The sequence below is a fragment of the Oncorhynchus masou genome, chromosome 1, assembly GCF_036934945.1.
Source record: "Oncorhynchus masou masou isolate Uvic2021 chromosome 1, UVic_Omas_1.1, whole genome shotgun sequence".
In the NCBI taxonomy this organism is placed as follows: Eukaryota; Metazoa; Chordata; class Actinopteri; order Salmoniformes; family Salmonidae; genus Oncorhynchus; species Oncorhynchus masou.
This window is the reverse complement of record NC_088212.1, coordinates 75,351,194-75,369,210: the sequence shown is the minus strand read 5'-3', so window position 1 is coordinate 75,369,210 and position 18,017 is coordinate 75,351,194. Positions and strand designations below refer to the sequence as shown.

Below are 18,017 nucleotides of genomic sequence, written 5' to 3'. Positions count from 1 at the left end.
AAAGTCGAGCGAGGTAATGTGGGCAATGCAGTTGAATCAAACTCAAGGGTATTTGTAATGCATTTTATATACATTGACATTAGCCAGCAGTGTCTGTTAAATGAAACTACCCAGATCCAGGAAAACGGTATGCAGTTTGAAGCAAGTTTATGGCCACGTTCTAATTCGTCTATATCGTGCTGCGCAGTATGCAGTTATATCGGTCACTGATAATGTAGAAACTGTAAAGCTCTACTAGTGGGAGTGATCAACGCTTGCCAAGGAGGACATGACACCCTTCGAGCCGTAGTAGCAAATAAACTAGAATTATAATTAGCTGGCAGCATAGTTTTAAATAGACTACATATCACCTGATCTGACAGAGTATACAGACATTCACTCAAATATAGGCTCCAAATCAAATGACTGAGTGCACAACTGTGTAGCTGTTAGTAAACAGTCAAATGCATGCAATCCAACTTAACTTTTTTTAATATATTGGTGTGTGTGTATATATATATATGGTTCATCCATACACCAACCAAATGCTTGAGACCTTCACGATCAAGTCCAATTGTACATGCTTCAATGAAGTATCCAATTGACTTTCAGTGCTCACAACAAGTCTTGTATCGAAACTGAACACCAAGAGCATTCTTTTTTTAAGGAATCAAGAATGTTTCCACTTTAGCAGCAAAGTGATGCCACTCATTATTCTACACCGTAACCAAAGTTACAGCAGTTTGTGTTTTAAATGGTCTTAATTGATTTAAAAATTGCAGTCTGATACAGAAGGCTAGGAGACCTGAACAATATGAAAGTGCTAGTCATTAATTTACAGAGATCAGGCATCACATAGTGCTATGAAGTATCCAATATGCTACATATGAATACACTTGACACCTTACAAATACCTCTGGTTGTTTTAGCAAGGCTACTTAAAAATCAAGAACCTTGGCTTGTATATACATAACAAACATGAGAATTTGTTAATGCAGAAAATAACGTAGACAACACTACTGCCAGAGGTATAATCTTATCACGCACAGCCTTTTGGCCAAAACAGTGAAAATGATGAAACATTTAGTCCCGTTATCAATTTCAAATTGTTAAGCCCTCCCGTTTTGTTTAAGTGGGAAGAAAAAAAAGGAAGTCCCCGTCCTAGTATCCTCCACATTGGATCCCAGAAGACAACGTTGTTTAGAGCTTATTTTTTCTCTTGCTTCAAGCTCAAGTTCTTGGTTTGTTTTCCCAGCCATTTGTTGCATTTGGTGGTCTTCCCACTTCTTCTGGTGCTATTTCCAATTTGATAGTCAGATTGAAGAGTCAGTGAGAAGAACCAGTTCTGGAACCACTACTTAAGGGAACAACACAAGCTTTTTTCACTTCACTACAATCAGTCAGAGTAATAAAAGGGAGAAGGGACGACTCAATTCATTCCTGGAGCGTTGCCTCCAAAGTTGAAATTAGTTGGCACCACTTCTGGCACTGTGAACTTGTATCCGCCGTGCTTCTCGATCATTTTGGATTCTAGAATTAAGAAAATAGGGCAATTATACAACAGGCCAAACATGGAAAGTTTATTTCCTATGAAATTAAAATGCTTAAATAAAAATGAACAGCTGTCTAATTGTATGACGGGGATACATTTACTTACCATGTGCTGCTCGTCTCTGGTCTGCAAGTGTGCCAATGTCATGAAGGTGTTTTCCTTGTTCCTCATCAAGGGTTTGTGTGAGTGCCTGGTACCATGCTGGGTCACGGGTCTGGATATCTGAGTTGGAGAAATACAGTTACGTTTTTTCCTCCCCTTTTAGGTACGAATTACACTTAAACATAAAAAAATGCAACATATTGCATTGATATCTTCAATACCGAGATCTCGTTTGTATTGTGTTTTTTTCTCTCTTTTTTTTTTGTTGTTGTGAATTTTACCCCCTTTTCGTGGTATCCAATTGTTATTAGTTACTATCTTGTCTCATCGCTACAACTACCGCACGGGCTCGGGAGAGGCGAAGGACGAAAGCCATGCGTCCTCCGATACACAACCCAACCAAGCCGCACTGCTTCTTAACACAGAGCACATCCAACCCGGAAGCCAGCAGCACCAATGTGTCGGAGGAAACACCGTGCACCTGGCGACCTGGTTAGCTTGCACTGCGTCCACCCACTATAGGAGTCGCTAGTGCGTGATGAGACAAGGATATCCCTACCGGCCAAACCCTTCCAAATCCGGACGACGCGAGGCCAATTGTGCATCGCCCCATGGACCTCCCAGTCACGGCAGGCTGCGACAGACCCAGAGTCTCTGGTGGCACAGCAAGCACTGCGATGCAGTGCCTTAGACCACTGCGCCACCCGGGAGGCCTGTATTGTTTTTAAACCTTCTCAGACAAATGCCTCGATGTCAACTGAAGAACACGCTGCTGTGGGGAACTGAACCCAGAGACACAGAACGTGACCCTGACCCAGTGACCACAGACACAGTGTCCCGTTCCGACTCGTCATCGTATCATCACTGAAGAGCATGTACTAATAATGCACTGTAAATAACAGGCCTCACAAATATGTTTCGTAATATTGACTGAGTGTAAACACTTATTCACTGTTTATATCAAATTTGTGTCCTTAACTTGACGACCCATCACTAGCTTTGTGTGCATGAAAGGTGGTCTCCTTACTCTGTAGTATGGCCTTGAAGATCTGGTATTCATCCACCAGGTTGTCTTCGTCGTCTACAGCTGTAGTGTAGCCCTCCAGTGCAGTCTCCTCTGCGTCGTCCTCATCCCAGTCCTCATCATCCCCATCCTCTCCTGCATGCTTGGCCAGCATCTCCAAGTACTCTTGGCCCTCCTCATCAATGTCATCCTCATCACTGCCCAGCTCAACTGAGGAAAGGCACAATGGATGCAATTATTACTGATCAATCTAATAACATAACTCAAACCATCTACCATTGAAGTGCTCCTTGCAGCTGTATCTTATCTATTTACTATAGTAGGAAGATTAAAATAGGTGAGTGACAATGGGACAGCACAAATTTGGGGTGGCAGGTAGCCTAGTGGTTAGTGTTGGGCCAGCAACTGATCAAATCCCCAAGCTGACAAGGTAAAAATCTGTCATTCTGCTGCTGAACAAGGCAGTTAACCCACTGTTCCTTGTAAATAATAATTTGTTTTCAACTGACTTGCCTAGTTAAATTTTTTTAAATGCAGTACCATTCTCCTCATCCTCCTCTCCATCTTCATCATCATCTTCATCCTCATTTTCGTTCTCTGCTTGACAGGCGTAGGCCCTCTTGAGGCCGTTGAAGAGCAGGATGGCTGCGGGAAGCAGTTGGCCGGCCACCTGGTTGACAGCCTGGGGCCTCTGCTCCAAGTCAATGAGGGCACACAGGCCAAGCACGCAGATCTTCCTATCATGGAGCCTGGGGGATAACATAAAATATCTTACTGCACATGTTTGTGCTCTATTTGATATCAAACTATATGTGCGACCATAGAAACCAGACGAGCTGTAAATATATTAAACATGAGCATCTTGCATGGTCTTACCCCAGGAAGCAGTCAACATCTTTGAGCCACTGGGAGATGAAGTGGTTGGTGATGGGCTCAGTGTTGTTTGGGAAGCGCAGGTTTTCCAGGGTGTTGAGCAGCAGAGGAGGGCTGTAGTACAGGGCTGCGATGGCCACTTGCAGACACATGGTCCTCAGCTCACTAGTCTTCACCTCCCTCGTCAGCCTCTCCAGCGCAGCCGCCACAAACAAGGGAACAACCTGCAGGAGCGGCAAAGAAAGTCTAAGGTGAATGTATAGTACAGTGCTTCTCAAAAGCAGTTACTTTGATATTCAACCAGCTTAAATAAGATTGAATACAGTCGTAGCCATACAAGATTTAGTGTAGAAGCCAGACGCTTACCTGATCAATTCCGCGCCCTTTGCACTGCAGAATAACCACCTCCAACAGCTTGGCTGCATGACACTCTGGATCCTCACCTGGATCGCCAGTCAGAACCTGCATGGACAACAGATTATCAACCTGTTCACACCAGCAAAAATACACACCACCAATATAATGTGTGAACACCTTGCACAGTGGCTGTAAATTACTGTACCTTCTTGCACATGCTGTAGATTATCTCCAGGTATTTAGTGTCAGACAGGAGAGTGTCTGTGTCAACCGTGACGTAGTTGTGAAGGAGAGGCATCATGTCTGAAATAGTCACATTCCCCATTTAATATGGTCTGCCTAATTAATAGTCATATCACCATAACAGGCAAAGTTGAGACTAGCAGGTTGGTGAGCAGTATACCTGTGAAGTAGTCAAAGCCATCCTGCTGGAAGACCTCAAACACCAAGGGGAGGAGCTGCCACATCTGTTGGGACACCTGCTGGCAGGTCAGGCTATGTGCCAGAGACAGGATCTCCTCGTAGAACTCTGAAAATCAGCACACACACAGGCTGGGTTTCAGACAGAGGTAAATATAGGACAACCCCCACAGAGTGAGTCAGTCACGTAAATTACTCTAGGCACCTCACCCACTTGCGCGTGTCAGAGACGGGAGGACCCAGTTGGAATGTGATGTGACAGGAAGAGCAAGGGAGACTTACCCAGGACATGCTGCTGCAGGACGGTGCCAATCACCTGCAGACATATACCCTCCAGCTGCTGGGTGATCTAAAACAGAAACCCCATTCATTTAGTTAGAGCACTGGAACACACACAGATATTCACCATGAACATACATGTGGTGCTGCAAGAGTAGATTTGATCATTTCATTGTGCAAGTAATTTCCAGAAAACCAAATACCTGTAGGTAGGCACATTGATAAAAACAACATAAGTAAACAGCTGATCGCTTTACTTTATACAGTCAACGACCATGAGTAGTATACCAAGAAGACATATCTAACTGTTGACCAACATTTGCTGGTTTGGCAGGTTCCAAGCTCCACAGTCCTGTGCGTCGGCAGACGTACGGGCAGAGAGCCACAGTGCTATTTCTAGAGATATCAGCCTGCAAGGCACTTTGAAGAGAGAACAGCGTGTTTCCAGGAGCGGGTGGGCAGCTGGAAGTGTGTTGGCAGGCAGCACCATGACTTTAGCTGTGAGGGAAGCTGTTGTACTGAGTTGGTGTTTGGTTGAATGGCTGTAAGTAAATATGCCTTGTCCGAACCAGAATGGCCAATAGGGCAGGAGCCCATATCCTGTTTCTGTAGCGTGAGACAGCTTGATGTACAAGTAGACCCCACGGACAGGACGCTATGGCTGTACTCACCTCTTTGTGGTCCTCCACCACACTGAGCAGTGTGTCAATAGTGTTGAGGATGCCCATGGCTGTCACCGCCTTGTCGTCCCCTCCCTCCTCGTCAGGCCCCGTCTGGATGACCTGGTTGAAGGTCATCGCCTGAGGAGAGACGGGAATAACAGCCATAAGTGGGTTTCCCTGAGAGCAGTCTTTAAAACCAGACCAACATGGAACTAGGAGAGATGGTAATTGGACCTTGTTTCCTCTCTCCATGGCTGACAAACGGAATCATAAACTGATCAAAGGAAGGCGACTTCCTGCGCAGGGCCTTTTTATGAGTCAGGTACTGAGCGCACACACACTCCTCACCAAGTGCTGTGTCATCTCCACGGCGATGGGCGTGACCTCTTCGCTGTACTCGCAGATCATCTTCTGGATGACGTTAGTGAGGTCATCGTTCTCCGTTTCACGCACAATGTGCAAGAGGGCTTGCATCACAGGCCGGATGAAGGGAGTGATATACTCTTTGGCTAGGAAAGAGGAAAAACATGACAAAGGAGCACTTCGTGATAATCAGTTATATCATTTGGATTTAAGCAGAAGACAAGTATTAATGTTATACAGCAAAGACTCCATATACACCTATGGTGTGTTTCTGAGTCTGACAGTGGAGAAATAGCTAGCTACCTTTCTCCTGGTTGCTGATGAGGACCTGCAGGGCGATGGCTGCCTCCACTTTAACAGGCATCTCATTGTCGTTGATCAGGCAGAGGCGGGTCAGCTCCAGGGCTGTCTGCAGGTTCTGGTCACTCTTAAACTTGACCTCACAGAAGTAATGCAGGACCCAACAGGCCTATGGGGAAACACCAGAACAAACTGGCTATACTTTTGCCGAATTCTCCTAAAGCTAGAATTTCTATCTAGAACTATCAAGATGTGAAGAGTTGAAAACGCCACTGATATGAGGGAAAGCAGAACTTACAGAAAGCACTGGTGTTATACCAAATCATTGTCATTAATATTCTTGATACACATGCTCTCCCCTTCTCCCCACTGGAGCCCTGGGCCAGAATGATCTGGCAACGTGACACTTACTCTGGCTCTCATATAGCCCAGCTCACTGCGGAACAGAGTGAAGACGTGGTTCTGCAGCATGAACTCCATCTGGTCTTTATAGACCTTTTTCTGTTTGGGGGGGAAAGAAACATTTATTTTTGTTAACCATGAATTTCATTAATATATTTGACTTCCACTTGGGATCCATAAATTAAACTGAAGAAATAAAACAAATTGGCAAAATAGTTACACGCCGGGCCTCCCGGGTGGCGCAGTGGTTAAGGGCTGTGCCACCGGAGACTCTGGGTTTGCGCCCAGGCTTTGTCATAACTGGCCGCGACCTGGTGGTCCATGGGGCGAAGCACAATTGGCATAGCGTCGTCCAGGTTAGGGAGGGATTGGCCAGTAGGGATATCCTTGTCTCATCGCGCACCAGCGACTCCTGTGGCGGGCCGGGCACAGTGCACACTAACCAGGTTGCCAGGTGCACACGGTGTTTCCTCCGACACATTGGTGCGGCTGGCTTCCAGGTTGGATGCGCGCTGTGTTAAGAAGCAGTGCGGCTTGGTTGGGTATCGGAGGACGCATGACTTTCAATCTTCGTCTCTCCCGAGCCCGTACGGGAGTTGTAGCGATGAGACAAAATAGTAGCTACTAACAATTGGATACCACGAAATTGGGGAGAAAAAAGGGGGTAATATATATATATATAGAAAAAAGTTACACGCAGAGTCAGCTACCTCATCTGATGAGTATGTGGTCAGACCAAAGGTCAACTAGAAAAGAGGAGATAGCAGATGGTGTTGGGTTATTCACCTTGAGTAGGATTTCAGCCAGAGAGCCAATCATGTGCAGAGCTCCGTCCTTCTTCCTGGGGTCAGAGGTGGGCTCAGTGAGGATCTGATAACAGAAGCCCATGGTCTTCTGAAGAACCTAGAGAATAAAGAAATGTATTCTGGCTAACTGCTTCACATTAACGTCAAGCACCTTTGATATGTCCTAAATGGCACACTAATCCACGTATAGTGCACTACTTTTGACCAGGGCCCATGGGTTAGTGCACAATGTAGGGAATAGGGTGCCATTGGAGATGCAACCCAGGAGGGTTTGTGGGAGAGTATGGAGGCTGGCCCGTGGTGAGGAGTCAGAGACGTCACAGGTCAGTACTATGATCTCCAGTGGCTCTATGGCTGCAGGTGTGGAGTGAGCACTGCCGCACAGACTATAAGACACAGCCAGACGGCAGCACGTAACATGGACATGCACCACACACCCCGTTCACCCACAGCCAAAACGGAATAGAACTACACACTAAAACAACACCTTACATTTAGAACAGAAAGAAAGCTGTAATATGTAACACATCTGACTAAGGAGCTACAGCAACTAAAGTAGTGCTTTCTTCCAGCTATGCTACTTTGTTTTCCAAAGTTCTCCTGGCTTGACGCGTCCACAGACCGGTTCCAACAGCTCTGTACTGTTGTTGGAGCAACAGGGCGCTAATGAGAGCCACAGCAGGGCCGGGCAGGAAAGAGGAGTGGGCCAGGCCATAAATAAGGGCAGGAGTGAGGCCAGTAAAAAAACAGGCACTTGGCAATCGAGGGTATGCATCCCAAATGGCACACATTTCCAATATAGTGCACTACTTTTGACCTGGGCTCTGAAAAAAAAGAGGAAGTGCACTATATAGGGAATAGGGTGCCATTTGGGATGGAACCACAATCACATCATGGCAGGCTGTTGACCGTGCCAGGAGGACTCAGCTTGCAAATTAGAACCACAACTCACTTCTTTCCTCTTGTTGCAGGAGGTGAAGAGCAGGGTCTGAGCTGCCGTGGTGGGAGAGATGAAATCCTCGAACACATCTGAGACATGACAGAGAGTCAGCAGATCAGATGGCACATTGCATTGGTTTGTTAGAATAGCTTTACACAGTTAAATATTTTAACTGATCACTTCCAGACAGTCTCTGATTCCAGGACATTCCTTTTGGATGACAAATACCACAGAATATTTCTCTGATTTCCAAAAACAAGAATGGCGCTTACCAAACTTCATGCGAATGTACTCGTATGGGTCCTCCTCCCACAACTCCTGGTCACTGTCTGTGTAGCACATGAGGGGGAAAACCACGTCCTGAATGATACCCTGGATATGTGGCTTCAGGTTCTTCCAGGTGACAGCGTGTGCGATTCCCTGGTTAATATAGTTGAGTGTCTGCTGGAGGACTCTGGGAGCCACGTATTGCTTCTCCTTGTACTGATATAAGACCTTCAGCAGCACCTACAGACAGACAGGCAAATCAGTTCCCTCTGGTTGAGATCAGACTTCCATACAGACAGACAGACACAGCTGAAAGGCAACCTTCTGTCCCTCAGTCAATCAGAGAGTCATGCATCACACATCTTTCAGCTCAGACACAGCCAAGAGCGGCCTTGGCCTCTCACCTGTTGTGCTGCCACTGCGTATCCCTTGAGGAAGAGATCGGCAAACTCTGTGTACTCTTTGGTAGTGTTGCCTGGGCTACCATACCTGGGGGGGTTTAAAGATGCTTTCACAGGTTAATATACACTGAACCAAAAAATAAACATGTTTATAGTCATGGTCCCATGTTTCATGAGCTGAAATTAAAGGTTCTAGACATTTTCCATACGCACAAAAAGTTAATCCAATTTTGTGCACACGTTTGTTTACATCCCTGTTCGTGAGCATTTCTCATTGCCAAGATAATCCATCCACCAGACAGGTATTGATAAGTGACATCATTAAGGGATTATCACTTTCACCTAGTCAGTCTCATGGAAAGAGCAGGTGTTCCTAATGTTTTGTACACTCAGTGTAGTGACAGTGACTCAGTGTAGTGACAGTGTGCTGGGGTAGGTTGAGTAGGCTTACCTCTCAAAGAGCCTGGCCAGGATGTGGAGGGCCCACTTCTTACACTTCCACCAGGGCAGCTCAGGTCTCTCGTCCTCATCCACCTGCAAGGTCTCCTGTGAGACACAGACGGGGAAGGGAAAAAAAATACACAAAAATAAATAAATTAGCTTTGTTTCAACTAGAAGCAATAAAATAAAGCAAACAAACTACAGCTAATCTGTTTGGGAGCTCCTTGATTTGCATAGTCAACCTATTTGTGCTCCCCTCCTTGCCCTACCACAGTAAATCTGCCCTCACCGGAGGCACGTCTCTGTCCACCACTGTCTTTAGGATCTCCATCCACTCCGTCAGGTTCTGTCGGTTGATCAGCTCCAGGGGGAGGTTATACTGTGGACAGAGAAAAGGAGAAATTTTATCTATTCAATTCAAAATCGTCTTTCCAATGGACATTAGACAGCAGAGCAATCTGGCATGCTGAGTGGGGACAGGTCTTGCCCAGTGGCCCACATGACAGTGTCATCACAGCCAGCAGAAGAAGCAGCCCACATGGACCAGATGGTCCTCAGCCCTCCCCTCCTACAGGACAATCATAACCGACCCATCTCCAAAACCAGTATAATGGAAGGAGTAGCTAAATAACTGGACACTACAGCTATACATCCACATTTAGACAAGTACCCTACACAATCAACAGACTAATATAAACACTTAACTTCTAAGAAGGTGAGAGTGAAGGATGTGGTCAGCAGTACCTGGAAGAGGGCGTAGAGGATCTTGAAGATCTGTTTTTGCACCAGGACAGATTCACTGGAGGGGTCAGGGAGCAGCTGGATGAAGCGGTCCTTCAGCATGGGCATGAAGATCTGCATGGCCGCCACCAGAGGACTGCGCTCGTCTGGCTTCTTGTACCTGTGAAACACACAATCAGAAACATCAGCCACCCGGAGACATAGAAAACAGCTCTATAATACTGTGTGTCCCAAATGACACCCCATTCCCTAAATGGTTGGGACTGTCACAGCATGGTCACTCTAAAACAAGGAGTCCTTACTCATAGTTTTTAACCAGCTGGTAGAGGCAGAGCAGGATGCCCAGCCAGCCGGCGCTGTTATCTGACTGCAGGTAGAAGCCAATCTTGTCCACGATGGCAGTCCATTTGCCGGGGTAGTCGTGTTTAATCATGTGGTGGATGCATGTTGTCAGCTGCACTCTGAAGGGTTAAAGAGAGCGGAGAAAGGTTGGAAGACAATTTGGTTGATCCGAGCTACCTCTATCCCCCCTCTGCCGGCGCTGTGCAGTGAGCTAAGCAGCCACAGGGTGGTCGGTTACCTGATGCGCTCGGGGGAGTGGATGATGGCCTCCACGATGTTGTCACGGATAAACTGCCGGTCCTCCTCTGGGATGTTATTGACAGGCGTCTCCGTGCTGGTGCCGTCCCCCTCGCTCCAGTGCTGGGTCACCATGTTCTTCAGGTAGATCACCCCTAGGGAAGGGAGAGGGGGACCATCAACTGACTGAACATAAGACAGGCTTCTTAGAGATCCTATTAAAAATGGATTACATACAGTGCATTTGTAAAGTATTCAGACCCTTTAACTTTTTCCACTTTGTTACGTCAACCTTTTCCCAAAATTGATTAAATAGCCCCCCCACTCAAATACACCACGATGACAAGAAAAAAAGAGAAAATAAGATTATTTATTACAAATAAACTGAAATATCCCTATTACACTAGTATTCAGACCCTTAACTCAGTACTTTGTTGATGCACCTTTGGCAGCGATTTACAGCCCCTAATCTTATTTGGTATGACGCGACAAGCTTGGCACACCTGTATTTGGGGAGTTTCTCCCATTCTTCTCTGCAGATCCTCTCAAGCTCTGTCAGGTTGGATGGGGAGCGTTGACGCACAACTATTGTCTGGTCTCAAAGAGTTCAATCTTGGTTTCATCAGACCAGAGAATCTTATGTTTCTCATGGACTGAGAGTCCTTTAGGTGCCCTTTGGCAAACTCCAAGCGGGCGGCTATGTTCCTTTTACTGACGAGTGGCTTCCGCCTGGCCAAGCTACCATAAAGGAGTGCTGCAGAGATGGTTGTCCTTCTGGAAGGTTCTGCCAACTCCACAGAGGAACTCTAGAGCTCTGTTAGAGTGACCAACGGGTTCTTGGTCACCTCCCTGACCAAGGCCCTTCTCCCCTGATTGTTCAGTTTGGCTGGGAGGCCAGCTGTAGGAAGAGTCTTGGTGGTTCCAAGCTTCTTCCATTTAAGAATGATGGAGGCCACTGTGTTCTTGGGGACCTTGAATGCTGCAGACACTTTGGTACCCTTCCCCAGATCTGTGCCTCGACACAATCCTGTCTCGCAGCGCTACGGACAATTCCTTCGACGTCATGGCTTAGTTTTTGCTCTGACATGCACTGTCAACTGTGGGGCCTTACATTAGACAGGTGTGTGCCTTTCCAAATCATGTCCAATCAATTGAATTTACCACAAGTTGTATAAACATCAAGGATGATCAATGGAAACAGGATGCACCTGAGCTCAATTTTGAGTCTCATTGCAAAGGGTCTGAATATTTCTGTAAATAAGTTTCATAAAATTGCATACATTTCTAAAAACCTGTTTTCGCTTTGTCATTATGGGGTATTGTGTGTAGATTGCTGAGGAAATGTTTTATTTAATGCATTTTAGAATAAGGCTGTTACTTAAAATGTGGAAACGGGAGGGGTCTGAATACTTCCGAATGCACTGTATGTAATTCTAAGGCAGGTTTAATGTACAGCTGGTATTCCACCCACCTAGATATAATTAATGCAAATTGTATGGTGTTGAAGTAAAAATCTGCTTTGATCATGAGGTTTAAAATGAACACTTCCAATTCCTATGGAATTGCAGCTGGTTAAAGTATCACAATATTCCCTGTCTCTTTAAAATCACTTTACACCAGGGAGATCTCTAAATTGTTCGAGTCAGTGTGACATTGGGCGGTGTGAAAGAGTCCATCAGCCTAGATAGCCGCAGCCGTGGATCTCATGACCAGAACATTCAATGCGACTCCTCTCATGTGCTCAGGCTGAGAGGGAGTAGCAGTCGGCTGGGCGAGTAAGGAGTGCTTTTAGGCCCCTTTAAGAGCCCACAGCTCTCCTTTCAGTCCCAACACACTAGCATGGCCCTGTTCATTAGCACTTCCCATCCAAGCAAGGAGTCACTCATTCATCCTTCCTCTGCCCTCTGAAATTACAACAGAAATTACCATATTCAACTGATAAAATCAGAGCAGAGCAGCAGAAAGAGGCCTAATTCCTTGAGTGAGTCATAGAACAGAGGTGTAAAAGTGCACTTTAGTTAGGGGTTTGAAATAGTTCCCCCCTCTCGTGTTGCAGCTCAGACAGTGAGTCTGAATTTGGAGTACGGGTGTGAATTGTTCTACAGAGCCACAATGGAGCGTCTGAGGTCAGTGGCTCGCAGGCAGGGTGAGGCGGTGGATAGGGGGTCAGACAGACTGCTGACACAGATGTGATCGCCGTGCTGCTGGCTGAGAAGTCATAATCCTGCCAGTCAGTGCTGACACAGCAACTCAACATCCCCCTAGCCCACACATGGAGGCAGGGAATAGATGATTCCTGAAATATCAAAGAATGCAATTGCCTATAATATCAGTGTGACAGATTTGAAAAAACAAACCATGACAAAGAAAATGCTATTATCAGTCATAAGTATGAGGGCATTTGTCCTCAATAGGAGGGACCTGGGTCTGATCTCACTACCTTTATGGGAATCCCAGGCATTTGCCTGCTAGCTGGTGACGGAATCGCCTAGCTCCTCCCTTTGCGTGTTAGATTACAGCAAATGAGCCTCATTACCAGGGCTCTTCGGGCCAAAGTGTTGACTGTGAAGTTCATGTGGCTCTCCTGGGGAGAGGTCCCAAGCCAACATCTAAGCATCTTTTACCCAATGGCATGACGGATATGATCTATCCCGTGCCACCACTGCAGCTGCATTAACTTAATGCAATCGGTCTGAATCGGAGTCAGGTGCAGCAGGGCTCTATGGCAGGACAAATAGCACAGTCACAAGAAGGATAGCATTCCTGCTCAACACACCAGTTCCTGGAGGTTTGTTTAGAAATATCCAGGTCATCTGTTTGACAAGAGGCACACAGATTAGCACCCAATGCATAAGGCAGGATGGGCTGCTGCCACGTAAGACTTTCCTCCAGGCAGTCACATTACTATTGTGTTGTTGAAGCAAACTACAATGTAGAAGAACTGACAAAGTTGAAAGATAGTATCATGTTCTATGGGTGAGCACAAGTTAATATGGTAGTGTGTAGGCTAGCAGCAGGTTGAAAATGATAGGCTCTGTCTGGCAGCCACCTGAGGACTGCACACTTTTAAAATGTAATAAAAGTAAAATGAGCCACCGATCAAGAGCAGATCGTCCTACCATATAACTGTACATCATTACCATAGAAGCATGTGTGACACATGGACAGGCTATGAGCGGTCCCTCACACAGAGCATCCCAAACATGTGGAATGTTATTTTATAATAAAGGCAGCTGTGTCAATGACTAGACACACTGTCCAGACTGAGAAATTATAGATTTCACTCGAGCTTCCTAGCAGACTAAAAGAAGTGTGAAATCTCAATGCCATAGGATAGGATAAAATAAGCTGCAACAGTAGCATAATAAAGATGGCATCATATACAACAAAAACACCTTTCTTCTCTTTCTATCATGTGTGTATCTTGGTGAACAAATGTACAGGTTCATGGGAAATTGGTCAGTCTTCACAATATGACTAGTGTCATCAGTGTGGGAGCTGTGGCAGTCAAGGCAAGGGTCATCTTTGAGAAAGCATGCTCAGTTCATTTGAGCTACTGTTGTAGATACTCTTCTCACCTTTCAGCTCCAGTGAATTTCCATCTGCAAGAGAGCCCAGAAGCCCGCCCCACAGCATCATAATAATAACAACATCTACCCATCCTCTGAAACTCACCTGCTTGTCTGACAGGCAAATCTAACTGATCAGACATGGTGACTTGCAGCAGAGCTGACACAAAATTCACCTGGGTGTGACCCTGTAAATGAAAGCAGGAAAGGATGCATGAATATCAAACACTGATGTGTATTTGACCTACATATCAGCTTAACAAACCGTGTATAACATTAACGAGAACCACGTGTCTGTCTTACCAACTGCAGATAAAAAACAAATTAAAAGCAGGAGAATTTTGCCATTTTAACAGGGTATGGTCACTGTGCCTGCCTTGTTTATTTAGAAGTATATGCTTTATTCATTTGGATGTATAGGTTCGCAATGAGGGATAATACAGACAGTGCCCAGTTTTTAGGGAATTGCTATAAGTCTACCATGTACTATTTGCAAGTAAGAAAAAGTGTGGCATGGTATTCCTCTTGATTCCTTGCAAAGCAAATTACATGACAATGCTGCAAAAGTTTGTGTCGGGGGGCTAGGGTCAGACTGTTATATCTGGAGTGATGACTCCTTGCTGTCCCCAGTCCACCTGGTCATGCTGCTGCTCCAGTTTCAACTGTTCTGCCTGCGGCTATGGAACCCTGATCTGTTCACCAGACGTGCTACTTTGTCCCAGACCTACTGTTTCCAACTCTCTCTACCACACCTGCTGTCTATCTCTGAATGACCGGCTTTGAAAAGCCATATCCCTGAAGTGCTGACCTGTTGCACCCTGTACAACCACTGTGATTATTATTAGGCTACCCTAGTAATAGGGGTAGCCTAGTGGGTAGAGCGTTGGACTAGTAACCGGAAGGTTGTAAGTTCAAACCCCCGAGCTGACAAGGTACAAATCTGACGTTCTGCCCCTGAACAGGCAGTTAACCCACTGTTCCTAGGCCGTTATTGAAAATAAGAATTTGTTCTTAACTGACTTGCCTGGTTAAATAAAAGTTAAATAAAATTTGGCCCTACTGGTCATTTATGAACGTTTGATCATCTTGGCTATGTACTGTTATAATCTCCACCTGGCACAGCCAGAAGAGGACTGGCCAGAGCCTGGTTTCTTCCTAGGTTCTGGCCTTTCTAGGGAGTTTGTCCTATCCACCTGTATTGCTTGCTGTTTGGGGTTTTAGGCTTTGTTTCTGTATATCACTTTGTGACATTGGCTGATGTAAAAAGGGCTTTATAAATACATATTGATTGATGACAGTAATGCCATATAACCATTATATTGAGGCATGGAGATCCATTAGCTATAGCTAATAAACATACAGCCACTTAAGGTAGCAAAACCTTGATGCATCAGGTACATTATATAATGTAACCCCCCCCATAAAAACACACATCAAAGGAATGCAGACCTCCACATGGCCTGCCAGGGCCATGGCCAACATCCAGGCTGTCATTTGAGACTGCATCAAACAGTGAGTGTGTCACCTCTCCCTATTCTCTAGACACTAACTAATAATGTAAAAATGTAAGATGTCCAGTATACACAAGAGTGCAGCATACTTTTTCCAGAATCATTGATCACATAAAAGTGAATGAAAATGGGTCTCAATGCCTTGCCCCACCCATCCTTACATCCCATCCTTGCTATATTAAGTGAATACTGTTCAGGCTTAACTGCTTCAGAGGAGCCAAAAGTAAGCAATGAAAAATAGCCTGCTCCCCTCCTTTCCCTATAGATAACAATGCACTACGAGACCTCTCCCTGGATAAAACACATGGCTCCGAGCTAACAACCCAACTGCACATTCTTGTTCTGTGGATACAAATTCTTGGCGTCGTATATTCTGTTGTCACGAAAAACAAAACAACTAACTCAGATTGTTGAGTGAAGAAGTTCATGTACATTTTATTTTTGAGCCTTGCTAGGCCTACTCTTATCAAACTAGAGTTAGCTAACAATACGTTAAAGCTGATCATACACAATATGTACATATCACAGACATGACAACTTGACTTAAAGTTCACTCAAACCCCGGCTATAATGACAACAACGTACATATATTGTTCTAAGGACAGCATAACCGATAACAAACCAGAGTATACTTGACAATTGCCCAAGAGAGACCTCTTCCTAATAGCTAACGTTAGCCATGTTGCTCTCGCGACGTGAAAAGCTAACTATGTGACCATGAAAGAATTCACGCCGTCCGTATGTTAGTTATCTATGGCACGTCTACATTTTACATGAAAAATCGACGTCTAGACAATGATAATAGGGCATGTTGCACATAGCTGGCTAATTAATTTGTAAGGCTAACATTAGCGAAAGAATCTGCGCAAGCGGACAGCTCATCGAATGACTCAATGTAATTGATGTAACGCTCGCCTCAAAAGGTTGCTAACGTAGCGCTAGCCAGCGAACATTCACTTCAAATGACGTACAAACAAAACGTTTGCCCCGTAACTGAATGCGTAGCTATTATTAATAATGATTGCTATTCTTTACTTTGTATCTTGCAAGTTAACTAGCGTTCGATAAATCAAACCTACCTAGCTAGTTAGCAAATATCAGTTAGCTTGCTAGTTAGCTACGTTCATGAAAGGCAAAGCCAGCAAGTTAAATAATAAATCTAACATTAGCTACTCCCATATTAGACTTGGCTTGACTAACTAACGTTACACCTGTCAATTCGTCCGATTGATAACATTTTGGCTGGCCAACTAGTTAAGTTAGCTATTTAAATTCAACGAGCTAGCTAGTTAGCACTACTGCTGTGCAGGGCAATGTCAGCAGTAAAAAAAAAACACCTGACACGTGAGCCACTTAGCCAACTTGCTATCACAGATTTTCAAACTTTTAGCAAACGCTAGCTACATTCGTATACTAGATCGCATGATTTAGTTCGTGTAGACAAAACTGGTATTAATGGCATAATTTGTCTTTCCAACGATTCAAACATGATACATCAACTAGGCCAAAAGCAAGCATCGTCCAACAAGCCTTTTTACTGCGTAGCTAGCAGCTAATTATCAAGGAAGCTAATGCTAACTTCCCGCACGTTTTTAAAGAACCAGCTGCGGGTATACGGGGTGGATTCGCTTGGAGTTGCAGATCTTGATGTTAAAATATAATTCGAAACTTTGACATTACACCCGTAACGGCAAACGTCTATATGTTTCGGTGAGTACATATTTCGAAGAGAATATTTGATCTGTCAAAGTTCTGGACTGACTCTGGTCTCCCATAGCCACAAGCTAGGAGGACTCCATTCCATCTTTGATGTGTGACACAACAGAAGAGGCCCGATTAGCACCATCACAAGTTTTTACCTCGTTCAGCTGTCTCTCCGCGGCCTCACGCAAGTTTGGGTCCATGGTACCCCGAAGGGCCTCGATCAATACGTTTGGATCCATAGCTAAATCTGGTATGGCTCGGATTCAGTATTTCTGTGGTCTATGAATTCCCAGTCAATGCGCACATGGACGCACGGCTCTTCAGTTACCGGCGCGAAAGGAAGAAGTGAATGAAGTACCCGGATAGATCAGCGCCAAATTTCTCCAACACGAACATCCGCTTCGAACTATTGCACTCTAGGAGTTGTAGTTTTACATGTGTGATATCGCTCTCACACTGTCTTAGTCAGTAAATAAAGACAACAAAATATTATGAAAATGGAAAGCATGACATTGCATTTGGCTAGTAGATTTGAAGTTTTCAGCACGATCTTTCATGATGATTTGGATGATATCATAACATCAGAACAACCAACCAACAACTTAGTCACAAAAATGAAAGCCAATAATATTACTGCTACTGTAAAAACGACAATAATATACTATATAAACACTAAACTCTGTGCTGCTGTAACATTGTTTTGGAAATGCATGGTGCCCCATGGTGGCACTGTGGGGAAAAGGTA

The 18,017-nt window shown here is 45.0% G+C and overlaps 1 protein-coding gene and 2 non-coding genes across 3 annotated transcripts; all 3 read right to left on the bottom strand.

The window, feature by feature from the left end:
• Positions 1-49: 49 nt before the first annotated feature.
• Positions 50-17,631, bottom strand: LOC135550679 (importin-7). Its single transcript, XM_064981705.1, has 24 exons — positions 17,428-17,631; positions 14,164-14,245; positions 10,490-10,643; positions 10,212-10,370; positions 9,913-10,069; positions 9,458-9,547; positions 9,179-9,273; positions 8,731-8,815; positions 8,332-8,566; positions 8,072-8,148; positions 7,100-7,216; positions 6,323-6,412; positions 5,915-6,080; positions 5,597-5,757; positions 5,258-5,386; positions 4,590-4,656; positions 4,291-4,416; positions 4,093-4,190; positions 3,897-3,992; positions 3,534-3,754; positions 3,198-3,406; positions 2,661-2,867; positions 1,637-1,753; positions 50-1,509 (listed from the first exon to the last, which is right to left on the bottom strand). The coding sequence occupies exons 1-24, from the start codon at positions 17,509-17,511 to the stop codon at positions 1,409-1,411; spliced, it is 3,123 nt and encodes a 1,040-aa protein (XP_064837777.1). The 5' UTR covers positions 17,512-17,631; the 3' UTR covers positions 50-1,408.
• Positions 2,363-2,503, bottom strand: LOC135551695 (small nucleolar RNA SNORD15). Its single transcript, XR_010457354.1, has one exon. It is a non-coding gene; the product is annotated as a small nucleolar RNA SNORD15 (small nucleolar RNA).
• LOC135551713 (small nucleolar RNA SNORA23) lies at positions 7,389-7,566 on the bottom strand. Its single transcript, XR_010457357.1, has one exon. It is a non-coding gene; the product is annotated as a small nucleolar RNA SNORA23 (small nucleolar RNA).
• Positions 17,632-18,017: the final 386 nt, after the last annotated feature.

Bases quoted from the DNA above. Each gene is read 5' to 3' on its own strand.
- LOC135550679 (XM_064981705.1), bottom strand. From the start codon at position 17,511: ATGGATCCAAACGTATTGATCGAGGCCCTTCGGGGTACCATGGACCCA. The intron at 4,657-5,257 runs GTGAGTACAGCC...TTTCTGTTTTAG, and splicing joins TGGTGGAGGACCACAAAGAG to ATCACCCAGCAGCTGGAGGG. The intron at 2,868-3,197 runs GTACTGCATTTA...GCCTTTCCTCAG, and splicing joins AGAGGAGGATGAGGAGAATG to TTGAGCTGGGCAGTGATGAG.